The following is a 14,586-nucleotide window of genomic DNA, read 5'->3' as shown; positions in this document are numbered from 1 at the left end:
GGGAGCAGCCTCTGGGGTCGGGTCTCCACCTGTGCCCTGCAGGAGCCAGCCCCTTGCGCTGAATGGTCCTTCCGGCTTCTGGTCTCTGTGGGGAGCGGTGCCCAGCCTGGTGCTACAGTGACCCAGGGGTCCTTAGGCGAGGCCCTCCCAGGCTTGGCCCCTGCCCAGACCCTGCCGTCCTGAGGAGCTCCCGCCCAGCCCCTAAATGGGCGAGTTGGGGACACTTTAGCCCTGACCCTCCATGGCCGAGCTGGGCGCTTCCTGAAGCCAGACTGGGCCTCAGAGGTCCACTGCACCGGCCGGGATCCTGGAGCTGAGCTTCTCGAGGCCAGGGGTGTGGGTGTGGTGTCGGGTGTGGGTGTGGTGTTGGGTGTGGGGGTGGGTGTGGGTGTGGGTGTGGTGTCGGGTGCGGGTGTGGGTGGGAGTGTGGGTGTGGTGTCGGGTGTGGGTGTGGGTGTGGGTGTGGTGTCGGGTGTGGGTGTGGGTGTGGGTGTGGTGTGGGTGTGGGTGTGGGTGTGGTGTCGGGTGTGGGTGTGGGTGTGGGTGTGGTGTCGGGTGTGGGTGTGGGTGTGGGTGTGGTGTCGGGTGTGGGTGTGGGTGTGGGTGTGGTGTCGGGTGTGGGTGTGGGTGTGGGTGTGGGTGTGGTGTGGGTGTGGGTGTGGGTGTGGTGTCGGGTGTGGGTGTGGGTGTGGGTGTGGGTGTGGTGTCGGGTGTGGGTGTGGGTGTGGGTGTGTCGGGTGTGGGTGTGGGTGTGGGTGTGGTGTGGGTGTGGGTGTGGGTGTGGGTGTGGTGTCGGGTGTGGGTGTGGGTGTGGTGTCGGGTGTGGGTGTGGGTGGGGGTGTGGGTGTGGGTGTGGTGTCGGGTGTGGGTGTGGGTGTGGGTGTCGGGTGTGGGTGTGGGTGTGGGTGTGTCGGGTGTGGGTGTGGGTGTGGGTGTGGGTGTCGGGTGTGGTGTGGGTGTGGGTGTGGTGTCGGGTGTGGGTGTGGGTGTGGGTGTCGGGTGTGGGTGTCGGGTGTGGGTGTGGGTGTGGGTGTGGGTGTCGGGTGTGGGTGTGGGTGTGGGTGTGGTGTCGGGTGTGGGTGTGGGTGTGGTGTCGGGTGTGGGTGTGGGTGTGGTGTGGGTGCGGGTGCGGGTGTGGGTGTGGGTGTCGGGTGTGGGTGTGGGTGTGGGTGTGGGTGTCGGTTGTGGGTGTGGGTGTGGGTGCGGGTGCGGGTGTGGGTGTGGGTGCGGGTGTGGGTGCGGGTGTGGGTGTGGGTGTGGTGTCGGGTGTGGGTGTGGGTGTGGGTGTGGTGTGGGTGCGGGTGTGGGTGTGGGTGTGGTGTCGGGTGTGGGTGTGGGTGTGGTGTCGGGTGTGGGTGTGGTGTCGGGTGGGGGTGGGGGTGTGGTGTTGGGGGTTGGGCCGCCCCCTCCTCCCGGCCCTGCTACCTTTGGGATGCGGCAGCCTCTGACCAGCCTGCTGGACCCCACATTGGACAGATCGTTCAGCACCCCCAAATTGCCATCTGTCCCCCACAGCCAGCCAGCCTAGCCCTGGCTCCAAAGCTGCAGAATTGGCTGCGGCTTGGCCATAACCGTCTTTGGACCCCATGGCCAGCAATGCACATATGAGCCTCAAGTCCCAGGGACATATCTGCTCCCCTGTCCTCTGGCTTGTCCCGGGCTGCCCTGTCCTCTGCGCCGTCCCCGGCTGTTGGGTGGGCCTGACCTCCAGGGTGGTGCTGGGAGAGGTGGCCAGAGGCAGCCAGAAAGGGTGAGCGGAGAGGTGGCCGTCCCCCATGTCAGTGAACGCCCAAACAGACAGGCACAGAGAGGAGGGCTGGGTGAAGAGTGGGTCCCATGTGCTTTGAGCAGTTCAGAGATGCCCTGAGGAGGGGCTGTCCCACGTGGCCCGTCCGCTCAGGCCTCCTTCAATCACAGAGCAGCTCCCTTGACGCAGGGAGGCCTCGGGGAGAATTTCTTGCCCCTAGAGGAGCCCTGAGCTGCCCCCACCGCACCTGGCCCTGGTCTCCCCGGCTACAATCTCAGGGGTGCTCCCGCTCTGACCCTGACTTGTCCAGAACACTCCACAGCGTCTCAGTGATCCCGGGCACTGCCCTCCCCTATGGAAGATCCTCAGCGGGGCAGCTCTGGCAGGAGTGAGCCTCTGGGGCTGTGAGGCTTGGGTACCTCTGAAAGGTGGGGTGTAGAGGCTGCCCCTCCCCAGTCTCAGGCTGGGGGAGTTGATCCCAGGCTGCAGGTGGGTGGGGCTCACGAGGTCCCCATGAGTTTATTTGAGGCTGGTGGACACTCAGTCGAACTCAGCTCCCACCAGTCACTGGGACAGCCTCGGCCCTCAAGGGCAAACCATTGGTGGGGACGCTGGACAGGGGCACCACTGCCCCCGGAGGATGCTGGCCGGGGCCCCAGGGTGGAGACAGCTTCCCTCCAGGAAAAGGTTGGGGTCTGTTCTGGGAGCTCAGGCCCAGGCCACCAGGCTTGTCCATGACCTGCCTGGGCCGCAGGCAGGGGGATGGCCTTGGTGACCTCTTAGGGTGGAGGCCAAGTCCTTGTATTTTGTGACTCAAAGCGACTGGTTCCCAGAGCAGCGGGGTGGGGCGGCCAGGCTCCTTCCTGCCCAGCCCTCCGCCAGGCTCCACTAAGGTCCTGCCTGGCAGCCAAGCTCAGAGCAAAGGGAAGGGCACAGAGAGTGTGCAGGGTGGTCTTTGTCCCTGCCCAAGCTGCAAGAGGCTCTGCAAAGGCCCCTCCTGCCCCTGTCCACCTTGCACAGTCCTAGCGGGGGGAGGAGGGGAGGAGAAATCTGGCATGCCAGGAGCTGGCAACTGCCCAGCCCTTCCTGGATGTGGTGAGAGATGACTCTCCAGCCCTCGGGTGGGCCCAGGTGCACCCATGAATCAGGGCTCGTGGGCAGCTCCCACTCACTGGTCCTCACTCAACCGTGTCTGGGGAGTGTCTCTGACCACCCGCTGGCCATCTTGACCACAGGGACTGAGGAGTCCGTCCTGAACCGAAGCATGATCTTGTTAGCTCTTCCAGCTATCCAGGCGCCAATGACCATATGGTCTCGGTAACGACTGGTCAGGGAGGAGAAGGGACATGGGACCTGCTGGGCTTTCTGCTGCCCACTAGAAAATGGGGAAGAGGAGGGGCTTGGTCCCTGTTCCAGGCACTGGGTTTGAGGGCTGGACACCCGAGATCCCTGGGAACCCCTCTGGCTATGGGAGGACCTGGCCCCATCAGACTTCAGAGTCCCTCCCTGGCAGGTGACCCAGGCCTGCCCAGACGGAAGCCATTCAGACCCAGAGCCACGTGTCCTGGGTCTCCCTGCCCTGGGCCACCTGCCACCACGCCCCAGAGCTTGCTCACCACCGGGAGGCGCTCTTGTCCTGGACCAGCCTAGCCTGGGTTGGGACCTCCAGCCAGGCCAGTCAGCGAGCCACCAGCCCCACCAGAGTGGAATGACAGCCAGGACTCAGCTGGCAGCGGGCAGGAGGCCAGTCTTGTGGTGGTATCCCAGCCACAACTCTCTTCCTGCCCCTCCCCTGTCCTGACGGCAGCCCCCAGCTCTGTAGCTGAGCCAGGCCTGGGGGCCACGCGGGGTCCCGGGTTTAGGCACCCCACCCCTATCTGTTCCAACAGACTCTCCCTCTTAGCCTCGGGCACAGATGGCATCTGAGCCAGCAGCACACCGCTGCTTCAGGCAGGGGTTGATGGGAGGTCCGGGTGGAGGAGTGGGTTCTCAGGACTGCCTTGGCCCCCCTGCACTGCTGCCCTCCTTCTCCCTGCCTCTCAGGTGCCTCCCGGCTCCCTGGGACTCACTCCCTCACCTTGGCCTCTGCCTGGGACGCTTCCCGGCCACCCCCACCAGCCCTGACACCAGTGCTGCCCACTAGCCCCTGCTGCTACATAGGCATGCGCCTCCCCCAGTCTGGGCTCCTTGACCCCCGGGCACTGGGGAAGGGGAACAAGGAAGCAGTCCACGCCAGCCCACTCCCAGGGCTCGTGCGCCCCCAGCAAGGGATGGGCCACAGAATCCAGGAAGAAGACGGGCTCCAGCCCCCAGTGGTCGCCAGCAGCCCAGTAGAAGCTCACCACCCCACCCCATCCGACTCACTCCTGCTCTCATGTACATTTCCCAGCTCCCCACCCCGGCTCACCTTCAGACCAGCAGCAGCGCTCACCCACCACGCCTGCGAGGGAAGCTCAGTCCCAACAGAATCCAGACAGGGCCCACCGCATGTGCCTGCCTGTGGCGGCCTGTGACAGGGCCCCAGCCAGGGCCAACGAGCTGGAGGGGCCCAAGGAGCTGGGTGCAGCGCTGGGGTAACAGGACAGCCCCACGGGGTGCTCCCGAGTCTGGACCAGACTCGGGGTGGGGAGGCCCAGACTCGGCGGGGGGCAGACTTGGGGTGGGGGGATTGCTGGGAGAAGTTGGGGCCTCTGGCAAGGGATAGGGCCAGTGCTCAAGCCCAAAGGTGCCCCAGGCTGAAATGGGCACCCAGGGGTCACTATCAGAGCCCCAACAGCTGGCCATGGGGGAAGCCATGCCCAGCACACCTGGCCCTCGGGACCCTGCGGGCCAGATCAAGTTTCTCTACCTTGGCCTGAGCTTCTCATCAACACTTCACTTGCTGGGCGTTTCAGGACCAAACTGTCAGGGTGGAAGTGGGGCTTGTGTCTCCTTCTGGGGTGGCAGGGCTCGGAAAGGGAATGATGGTAGGGGCTGTGAGATGTGGGTCCTGGCCCCCAGTGGGAAGTCACCAGAGGCCTCGGAGGCTGGCATGGCTGAGGAACACAGCCCCTGCCCTATCAGGGCCGCTGGGTTGGTGGGCCCTGCCAGCAGGAGGAGGGCGGGCAAGGTCCCTGCCAGCTCTGTCTCTGGGACCAGTGGGCAGGGGCCTCTGCCTCACCCCCACGCTGCCTCAGCTGGGGCAGCAGGCCCAGGCCTCTTGCATAAGCGCCCTGTGGGGGACGAGGCTGCAGCTGTGCCTGGCCACCCCATCCCCCAGCATCACGAGTGTTCAGTGGGCTGTCCCCGGGCCCTGGGTGGAGGCCAAGCCTGGCCCATAAATAGGGGTCTCCTCAGTGCCCTCCGCTCCTCCCGCACACCTCCCTCGCTCTCCCACACCACTGGCACCAGGCCCCGGACACCCGCTCTGCTGCAGGAGAATGGCTACTCATCACACGCTGTGGATGGGACTGGCCCTGCTGGGGGTGCTGGGCGACCTGCAGGCAGCACCCGAGGCCCAGGTCTCCGTGCAGCCCAACTTCCAGCAGGACAAGGTGAGGGGCTTTCCTGCGTCATCCCCAAGGGCTACAGGACCCTGTCAGGGGAAGGGCACTTTCCGGCTGGGTCTTCTCCCCGGGAGGAGGGAGCGAAGTCCCGCAGTGCCGGGCAGTGCCGGCCAGGGACTGAGCGGGCGCGCAGGAAGGAGGCTGGGTAGCTGCCCGAGGAGGCTGCCCGCGAGAAGCCCTCCCTGGGCTCCGCGTCCCGTCTCCCCTGATGGGCCATGCAGACACCGGGACACACACGCGCCCACGCCAGCCAAACACGTCCACCCCTGTGGGCACGCGACCCCCAGAGGACACACGAGCGCACGTTCCACACCTGGGTGCCAGGACACGGGCAGGTGGGGCACAGGGATGGCGACAAACACTCCGTGCGCTGTGGGGGTTGGGAGGGACGCGCACCGCACAGACAGCCGGCGACGCGCGCTCTCGCCCGGGAGCTGCTCGGGGAAGCGCCGGAGCGCGGGTCCTCGCGCCGCGCGCCCCTCCCTGGCGTCGAGGAGACCTCCAGCGGTCCGCAGAGCTGAGCCGAAGACCCGCCCCGATCCCCGCCAGGAATGCGACGTCCTCTGCCGCCCGCTGTATGGGCCAGGCGCTCAGCCAGGGCACAGAATCGGGACCGGGGGCGGAGGGGCCGAAGCTGGCTGGTGGGCGGCGTGCGAGTGTGAGGGACTGTCCTCGGGAGGGGCGTGGCCAGACGGGGGTGCTGGGTGTCAGGGGCGTGGCCAGCTTCTGGGGCTGAGGCGTGAGGGGCGGGGCCACCTCCTGGGGCGGGGCGGGGGGGCTGATGGGCGTGGTCAGCTCCTGGGGCGGTGGCGTGAGGGGAGTGGTCAGCTCCCGGGTTGTGGACATGAAGGGCGGGGCCAGCTCCTGGGGCGGGGATGTGAGGGGCGGGGTCATCTCCTGGGGCGGGGATGTGAGGGGCGGGGTCAGCTCCTGGGGCGGGGCGTGGGGGCGTGGCTGCTCGGGGGATTGGGCGTGGGGGCGGGGCCGGGTTGGAGACCGGAGGAATAGAGGGCAGAGGCGCCCCCGCAGGTAGGCGCAAGTGGGTCCGGAGGGTCCTGGCCGACGCGGGTGGGGGTCGCTCGCCGCAGTTCCTGGGGCGCTGGTTCAGCGCGGGCCTCGCCTCCAACTCGAGCTGGCTCCGGGAGAAGAAGGCGGCGTTGTCCATGTGCAAGTCGGTGGTGGCCCCTGCCGCGGATGGTGGCCTCAACCTGACCTCCACCTTCCTCAGGTGGGACAGCGGGCAGGTGGGTTTCTGGGACGGAGAGGTCCAGGGACACCCTCGGGCCTAACCCCTGACCCTGAGGTCACCCACCTACAGGAAAAACCAGTGTGAGACCCGAACCATGCTGCTGCAGCCTGCGGGGTCCCTCGGCTCCTACAGCTACCGGAGTCCCCGTGAGTGGGGCCTCCACCGGCCCCCTGGGCCCAGCCTGGGGGCGACACTTGCCAGGACGACTCTGGGCCAGCCCCCTGCCGCGGAGATCCATGGGGTGGGGGGTGATGGCTGCTCCACCAGCGTCAGAGGCAAAGGCCAGGCCTGGGCGTGACTGTCCATGCACAAGTGTTAGGGACAGAGAGACTCTTCCTCCAGGGGGTTGGATCCTCTCTAGAGCCCACCATTGTCTTGTCAGGCCCCTTCCCTGCCCTCTGGAGTTTTCCCCCACATAAGCAGCCCCCCAAGGCCCTCCATATGCCTCCTCCCAATTCTCCTCCCCAGGACCCAGGGGCTTCCTCACTCCCACCTGGGGAATGGCTCCCACGGGGAAACCTCTTCACTGCCGGTTCTGGCAGCGACTTCTGCGGCTGCACCAGGAATCCTGGTTTTCTGAGCCTGGCTCCCCCAGATTTTGGTTTGGGGACAGGGTTCACAGGCTGTGCAGGCGAGAGCAGGGCACTGGCTGGAGAGCAGCCGGGTGGGGGAGCATCCCGGGCCAGCCGAGGGGCTGAGTGCCCCCAAAGCCCACAGGTGCACCCCTTCCCTGAAGCAGAGGTGAGGTTTGGGGGGCTGAGTCCCCGACAGGGTTGTCTCTTGGGTTCCCAGACTGGGGCAGCACCTACTCCGTGTCAGTGGTGGAGACCGACTACGACCAGTACGCACTGCTGTACAGCCAGGGCAGCAAGGGCTCTGGCGAGGACTTCCGCATGGCCACCCTGTACAGTACGTGCCCCGTGGACGCCGCCCACACGCAGGCCTGACCAGAGGGGGCTCCCCAAGACCCAGGGCAGGGCACACACCATCCCCCCGCTGAGGCCAGCTCCGTCTCCACCCTGTCCCAGGCCGAACCCAGACCCCCAGGGCTGAGTTAAAGGAGAAATTCACCGCCTTCTGCAAGGCCCAGGGCTTCACAGAGGATACCATTGTCTTCCTGCCCCAAACCGGTGAGGGGTCCTAATCTGATGGGGAGAGGATCAAGGTCAGATTAGAGGCAGGCAGGCAGTCTCCTGACTGGGGGAGGCAGAGGGGAGGAGGTGGCCCCGCCCTGCTTGAGGCCTGGGCCAGGGACAGAGGGGGTGAGTGTTCAAGTCAGAACCTCCCTCCCGCAGCCCCTTCATGAGGAGCCCCCTCCATGGGGGACATGGAGACCAGGCGCCCACTCTGTGCCAGGCCCCAGCAGCTCCCAGGATGTGGGGCTTCAGCCTGGTGGGGGGCATAGGGTAGAGGGTGCCCATGGGGGATACAGGGGAACCAACCATACTGGGCTCAGGCACAGCCTCTTAGGGGTGGACAGCCTGCTCTTGGCAGAGGTGGAGAAAGGCCCTCTCTTTGTTTCCAGGGGCCAGGGAGAGGTGGGAGGTGATGGGGGGTCTGTGCAGTTTGGGGGCTCAGTCAAGACGAGCTCTGCGTTAGGGGAGGAACAGGAAGCCCAGTGGGAAAATTGGCCTAAGTCTGGGGTTCTGACGACAGCCCCTGGCTTCTTTCTTGGCAGATAAGTGCATGATGGAACAATAGGTGAGCCACTTCATTCATTCATTCATTCATTCATTCATTCAACACACATCCACCCAACCCACTCTGCGATGGGATGGATCAGGGCCCCAGGACAGCCTGGTGCTGCAGACCCATCCTTCCCAATGGCTGCCGTCCAGGGCCGGGCGGGAGACACTGGGGCTGCCCACATTGATGGGTGCACAGGTGTGAGGCTCGGAAGGAAAACCTGTCCCAGTGGCTGGAACAGGGCTGACTCCTGAAGGCTCATGGCTGGGGGGTGCAGGTGCGAGGCCCCAGGCAGACAAGGCCAAGGGGCTATACCACAGGGACCACCTGGCAGCGAGGGCGTCTGGCTCCTGGGCTAGGAGGAAACCAGGGTGGGGGAGACAGGATGGGAGGGAACAGGGGATGGAAGGGGAGGGCCGAGGACGCTACATGGATGCCGTGGGACAGCTCGGAGAGCAGGCTCGGGGCGGATTCACCCACCACCCCCAGGAGGGAGGCCTAGGCTGGAGCTGGAGTCTGTGGACCCTGGGGCTGGGAAGGGTGGAGTCTGTGGACCCTGGGGTTGGGAAGGGTGGAGTCTGTAGACCCTGGGGCAGCGGGGATCCAAGCCCCAGGGATGGATCTTGCTCTCTCAGCGGGGCTCAGTGGGGCTGGGGGCAGAGAAAAGTCCCCGTAGCCCGCACCTGCTCCATCGACTGGAGTGGAGGTGGGCTGGGGTAGACTGCAGTCCTCCATCCTAGCCTTTCGGTCACACCCCTCAGGACTCCCCAGGGCTGAAGCTGGGATCCCGGCCAGCCAGGTGACCCCCACGCTCTGGATGTCTCTGCTCTGTTCCTTCCCCGAGCCCCTGCCCCGGCTCCCCGCCAAAGCACCCCTGCCCACTCGGGCTTCATCCTGCAAAATAAACTCCGGAAGCAAGTCAGTAGAGCTGGCTCCTGGCTGTCTGCGCTGTCATCACCCGTCCTGGGCCTGGCCCTGGCCACCCGGACCTCCCCCTCTAAAATCTCAGCCTGACGTCAACAAAGGAACAGGCCCTCTAGTGTTTGCTCCCAGTGGGGTCTTGAGTCAGGACAGCTAGGAGGGGATGTCCCTCACTGTCTCCCACCCACCCCACACAGTCGTGTGCCCCTGCCCCACAGCCCCACACGTCCAGCCATACCCCCTCAGCTGCCACTGCCACCAGGCCGGTGCTGAGCTGGGGAGTCAGTGACTCATCTAATCCCTTAGGCAGGTGCCCTGCACCCCCAACCCCACCCTGTCACCCCCTCAGCAGGAAAGGCCTGAGGCTCGAGGCCCCAGAGGAGCTTTGGACCTGTTGGGTATCTTGAGGTGTGGGATTAACACACTGAGATTGGGCAGAGATAAGGGTTTCAGGGGACAAAAAGAAACATTTGTTTGAAACATGCCAGAGTGTCTCCACCCCACATCAGGACAGACTAACGGAGTGGGCTGGGGACAGGCTACCCCATATCCCTTCTGGCTCCCTGAGCGCCCCCTGCCCTCTGACCTGGGCCTCCAGATCACAGCCTAGTCCACTCACCAGAGCCCTGGCACCACGGCCACACCATGCCCGGCCAGTGCCCTGCCCAACCCTGCTCCCTTCCAGATTCCCACCCAGGCAGCCATTCTCAGGTACACAATGTGCAGGACTCATGTGACCTGCCCACCAGGCACCCCCCGAGGCAGACCCTGCAGAGGCACCAAGCATTTTGAGGCTCGGAGGTGAGGGTGAGCTTCTGGATGGCCTTCCCAGAGAAGGGGGCTTAGGGCTGTGCCTGAGCTCAAGGTAGGGGGGATTCCAACATCCCAGAGGGGCTGCAGAAGGCCGAAGAGGCAGGATGGGTGAGCTGCAGGCCCCCTAGCCCAGAGGCCCATCAGAACTACCCTCAGCTGCCAGGCATCCGGCCCCACCCCGGAGGAAAGGCAACGGATGGCTGGGGTTGGGTGGAGGGAGCCAGGCCAGAGCGCTGCAGGGTGCAACTTGATCAGAAGCCTGTCACAGTGGGTGCAGTCCCAGGCCAGCCGCCCCAGGGCACCTCAGGGGTGTAAAGCCTACAGAGGAGCCACCTCAGCTCTGCCCTGCTCCCGTGTCCGGAGGAGACGCCATCTTGTTGCACGATGCTTCGGGCTCTGCTGATCAGTTCCCTCCTTGCCCTGCTCTGGGCGTCCCCAGGCCAGGCCCAGGTCCCCATCCAGGCCAACTTTGATGCCAGCCAGGTGTGCCCAGCCCTGTTTCCTCCTCATCTCCAATGAGTCTTCCCGGCTTTGGTGCTGCACCCCAGGTCCCTGTCCACACCCTCTTTGATCCAGGTTCAGCAGGGCTAGGGGCAGGGGAAACCCCCACCTCACCCGCTCCGTCTGACTGGAGTAGGGGTTGGCTGGGGAAGACTGCAGCCTCCATCCTACCTTTTCAGTTGCATCCCCCAACACTCCCCAGGGCCCAAAATTGGGACAAGTTGCAGTTGCCTGTGCCTCACTGTCCCCCACCCACCCCACAAAGACCTGTGACCTTGCCACAGCCCCACCCATCCAGCCGTACCCCCTGGGTGTCAGCTGCAGACAGGCCGGTGCTGGGCTGGTGGGGGCCAGTTGCTCATGTACTGAGGCCCCCCTCCCTCAGTTCTGCATCGGGGTCGAGATGTGTACAGCAGCCCCTGCCCTGGCCAGGAAGCAGCTGTGTCGGGGCAGAATGTGGTGGGCTCAGGCCCAGGGCACAGGGGCGGCCTCCCAGCCTTCCCTGCACTTGCCCTGCAGTTCCAGGGCACCTGGTACATGGTCAGGGTGGTGTCAGATGACCAGGACTTCCTGGACTCCAAGGACACCGTGAAGATGGCTGTGGTCTTAGTGACCCCCTTGGGGAATGGTGACCTGGCCCTCAAGTTTGGATACCCCACGTAAGTGACCACACGAGCCCATCAGACTCAGCCTCAGAGGATGGCCAGCATGAGGCCAGATGAAGGTCCAGAGGGACCACGGTGTCCCCAGCACATTGAGGTCAGACCACGGGTCCTCAACAGCTCTGTGCGGCAGAGCCCCAGATGGCAGCCACACGGAGTCCAGAGGGACCCAGGCCCTGGAGGAAGCACTGCCTGAGGCCTGGTGTTGAGAAAAGTGTCTGCATGTCTGTGTCTTTGTGTGTATCACTGTATGTGGCTGTGTCTCTGTGTATGTGTGTCTATTTCTGCATGTGTGTATGTCTGTGTGTGCGTGTGTATGCATGTGTGTCTTCTGTGTAGATGTGTACCTCTGAGTGTGTGTGTATCACTGTATGCGTCTGTGTGTCTGTGTATCTGTGTCTGTCTGTGTGTGTCTATCTCTGTGTGTGTCTTGTGTGCGTGTCTATGTGTGTGTCTGTCAGTGTATCTGTGTCTGTGTCTATCTCCGTGTGTGTGCATGTGTGTATGTGTGTGTCTTCTGTGTGTCTGTGTCTGGAAGGGGGACCTGGAGGCCCTGCATTCTAGGCTGTGTGCCTGTGAACAGGTACTTAATACCCACCCCACCCCCAGCAGGAGTGTCCCCACCTCTAAGGTCATCCTAAAGTCCCATGTCCTCTAAGGATTGTGAGGGTGAACAGGGGACCCTGGGCTCAGAGACAGCAAGGTAGGCTCTGGGCCTGGGCGCTGGGCAGGGGTGGCCACTCAGGGGACTGGGGCTCTTTCTCCCCAGGCCCGATGGCAGGTGCCAGAAAATGGACACGACTTTCACCAGGGGTGCTGTACCAGGGCAGTTCAGCAACCCAGGTGAGGTGGGGCAGCAGGCAGGGCTGTGGCGTGGGGGCCCTGGAGGCTGCGCGGACTGCTGGATTGGCACCTGGGGCCGGGGCATGAGGGGTGCCACGCTGAGGGGGGAGGTGCCCTGGGCCTGGAGTCAGCGGCTCTCGCTCCTCCAGCCATGGCCCTGACTGACATCCGAGTGGCCTTCTCCGACTACCAGCACTTTGCCTTGCTGTACTTGGAGACGCGGAAAGGGGGCCTGCGGAACCAGTGGCTGCAGCTCTACGGTGGGCGGGCTGCGGGGCGGAGACCCAGACACCCCCGCTTCGGGTCTGGGATGTCACCCCTGTGCCTGCACCAGCCCGTTCTGCACGCGGAAGGCGGAACCGCTGGCTCCTGGTGTCTGTGGCCGCGGATCCCGGCCCCTCCCTGCCCCTCTGGCCCCTCCCTGCCCCTCTCTCCCTCTCTTCGCCCCTCCAGCCCCTTCCCTTTAGCTTACCCGCCCTCCCCACCTTCAGCTCGAGCGCCCGAACTGTTTCCCGAAGGCGCCCAGAAGATGCAGCTACTGGCGCCCCAAGTGGGCCTGAGCCCCAGCCAGGGCGTCCTGCTGCCGAAGTCGGGTGAGCGGTGCCGGCAGCCCTGCTGGGAGGGCCAGGCCCCGGGTCACACCCCTGCTGGGAGGGCCAGGCCCTGGTCACTCCACTGATCTCAGATTCGGGACAGAAGTGCCCGGGGCAGACCCAGCCTGTCTGGGTCGGGGGAGGGCGAGACGTTGCCCAGGCCAGTGTTCCCAGGAGGAGATCGCCTTGGGGCAGGTCGGGGGCCTCCGTCCCAGGGAAGGGGGCGCGGGGTGGCGCCTCAGGCCCGATCTCTCTGCAGACCAGTGTGCGGGCGCGCTCTCCCGGGTGAGTAGACCATGGCCATGCGGAGCCGCGGACCATGGGCCCTCCCAGCTCGGTGGGCTGCACCGCGGGGCCCTCTACCTTCGGGGCAGCTAGGGACGACAGCGGGGGTGATGGGGCACCCGGGCGGATACGAGCCGCAGCAGCCTGGGGAACCGCGGGGCTGCGCGTCGGGAGGGGGCGGAGGCAGGGGACGCCCCCCACCTGCTCCTTGTTTTGCAGTGAGGGGTCCAGCCCCTGAGTGCCCGCAGGGTTCAGCTGCTCCGTGCGCCCAGCCCTCCCCAAAGAGCCCCCTCCCTCTACACCCTGGCCCCAAGCGCAATAAACACCCTGGATGCCTGTGGCGCTGTGCGTTTCTTGGGGGCAGGGAGGGGTGGCGGGGGGCGGCCAGGTACATGGGCGCCCTGGGGGAGGGGCCGGGTCACCCCGTGTTGCCCCTCTGGGCAGGCGTTAGCCCAGGAGGGACCGAGCCTCGGCTCCGTGGCAGGGAGGTTCCTCAGGACGGGCCCCAGCCCCAGCTCTGGGACTTTTCTACCTCCGCACGGACCCAGACCCCCAGACTGGGGGCGCCGGGAGGGCGGGACACGGACACCACGCGGCGCGCGCCCCAGGCTTCAGCGGACACCGCCGCGGGACGTGGCCTTCCGGGTCCTCCCAAGCGGCTGCCCCAGTCAGCGTCGGCGGCTTCCATCCCCAGGCGCCCCTCCGGGTCCCCCAGCTCCCCAGCCCCTGACTCCTGGCTCCAGGACCCGCCCCAGAGGCCTGGCTGTTCCGGAGACCAACGAAGCGCTCCCAACCCTGACCCAGGGCCTGCCCACGGAGAGTGGAGGGCGAGGAGGACAGGAGGAGCCGCATAAAACTCTGCCCTGCCTGGAGTCTATGTAGGACAGTGTTGTCTTTTACAGACAAGTCTCGAAGAATTTGAAGGAAAATAGCCTACTAGCTGTAATGTACCTAGTTCAGCAAAATAATAATAAAAATAATAATACTGGTTGCAAATCTGTGAATATTTGGATAGTGTTTAATCTGGGTGATGGGTCTGCGGGGCGCAGTATGCTCTGATTTCTCCTTCTCAGTTGGTCAGAGTTTTGTTTGTTTGTTTTTTTGAGATGGAGTCTCGCTCTGTCGCCCAAGCTGGAGTGCAGTGGTGCAATCTCGGCTCACTGCAAGCTCCACCTGCCAGGTTCAAGTGATTCTTCTGCCTCAGCCTCCCAAGTAGCTGGGATTACAGGTGATCGCCACCACGCCCGGCTAATTTTTGTATTTTTAGTAGAGACAGGTTTTGCCATGTTGGCCAGGCTGGTCTCAAACTCCTGACCTCAAGTGATCCACCCACCTTGGCCTCCCAAAGTGCTGGGATTACGGGCGTGAGCCACTGGGCCCAGCCCAGAAAATTTTTTATTAAAAAACACCACTCGGGCCGGGCCCAGCACTTTGGGAAGCCGAGGCGGGCGGATCATGAGGTCAGGATATCGAGACCACTGGCTGACACGGTGAAACCCCGTCTCTACTAAAAATACAAAAAATTAGCTGGGTGTGGTGGCGGGCGCCTGTAGTCCCAGCTACTCGGGAGGCTGAGGCAGGAGAATGGCGTGAACCTGGGAGACGGAGCTTGCAGTGAGCCAAGCAGCCTGGGCCACAGAGCGAGACTCCGCCTCAGAAACAAAACAAAACAAAACAAAACAAAAAAACACCACTCAGCGGAGCACAGTGGCTCTGCATCCCCCCTGCATTCCCAGGAAGA

The 14,586-nt window shown here is 64.6% G+C and overlaps 2 protein-coding genes across 2 annotated transcripts; both read left to right on the top strand.

Moving 5' to 3' along the window:
- The first annotated feature begins 4,948 nt into the window (after nt 1-4,948).
- On the top strand, nt 4,949-9,152 carry PTGDS (prostaglandin D2 synthase). Its single transcript, XM_008970104.4, has 7 exons — nt 4,949-5,280; nt 6,381-6,520; nt 6,611-6,687; nt 7,334-7,450; nt 7,570-7,671; nt 8,220-8,242; nt 8,989-9,152. The coding sequence occupies exons 1-6, from the start codon at nt 5,167-5,169 to the stop codon at nt 8,240-8,242; spliced, it is 573 nt and encodes a 190-aa protein (XP_008968352.1). The 5' UTR covers nt 4,949-5,166; the 3' UTR covers nt 8,989-9,152.
- Nucleotides 9,153-10,858: 1,706 nt separating this feature from the next.
- On the top strand, nt 10,859-13,183 carry LCNL1 (lipocalin like 1). Its single transcript, XM_008970103.4, is given in 4 exon segments — nt 10,859-11,121; nt 11,894-11,967; nt 12,117-12,379; nt 12,381-13,183. Coding segments are annotated over 4 exon segments (513 nt in total). The 5' UTR covers nt 10,859-10,999; the 3' UTR covers nt 12,435-13,183.
- The last annotated feature ends 1,403 nt before the right edge of the window (nt 13,184-14,586 follow it).

The sequence above is a fragment of the Pan paniscus genome, chromosome 11 (genome assembly GCF_029289425.2).
Source record: "Pan paniscus chromosome 11, NHGRI_mPanPan1-v2.0_pri, whole genome shotgun sequence".
In the NCBI taxonomy this organism is placed as follows: Eukaryota; Metazoa; Chordata; class Mammalia; order Primates; family Hominidae; genus Pan; species Pan paniscus.
This window is presented reverse-complemented; position numbering and strand designations above follow the sequence as displayed.

Excerpts from the sequence above, each read along its gene's own strand:
- PTGDS (XM_008970104.4), top strand. The coding sequence starts at position 5,167 with ATGGCTACTCATCACACGCTGTGGATGGGACTGGCCCTGCTGGGGGTG. Across the intron at positions 6,521-6,610 it reads CTGACCTCCACCTTCCTCAG|GAAAAACCAGTGTGAGACCC; the intron begins GTGGGACAGCGG and ends ACCCACCTACAG. Across the intron at positions 7,451-7,569 it reads CCGCATGGCCACCCTGTACA|GCCGAACCCAGACCCCCAGG; the intron begins GTACGTGCCCCG and ends ACCCTGTCCCAG.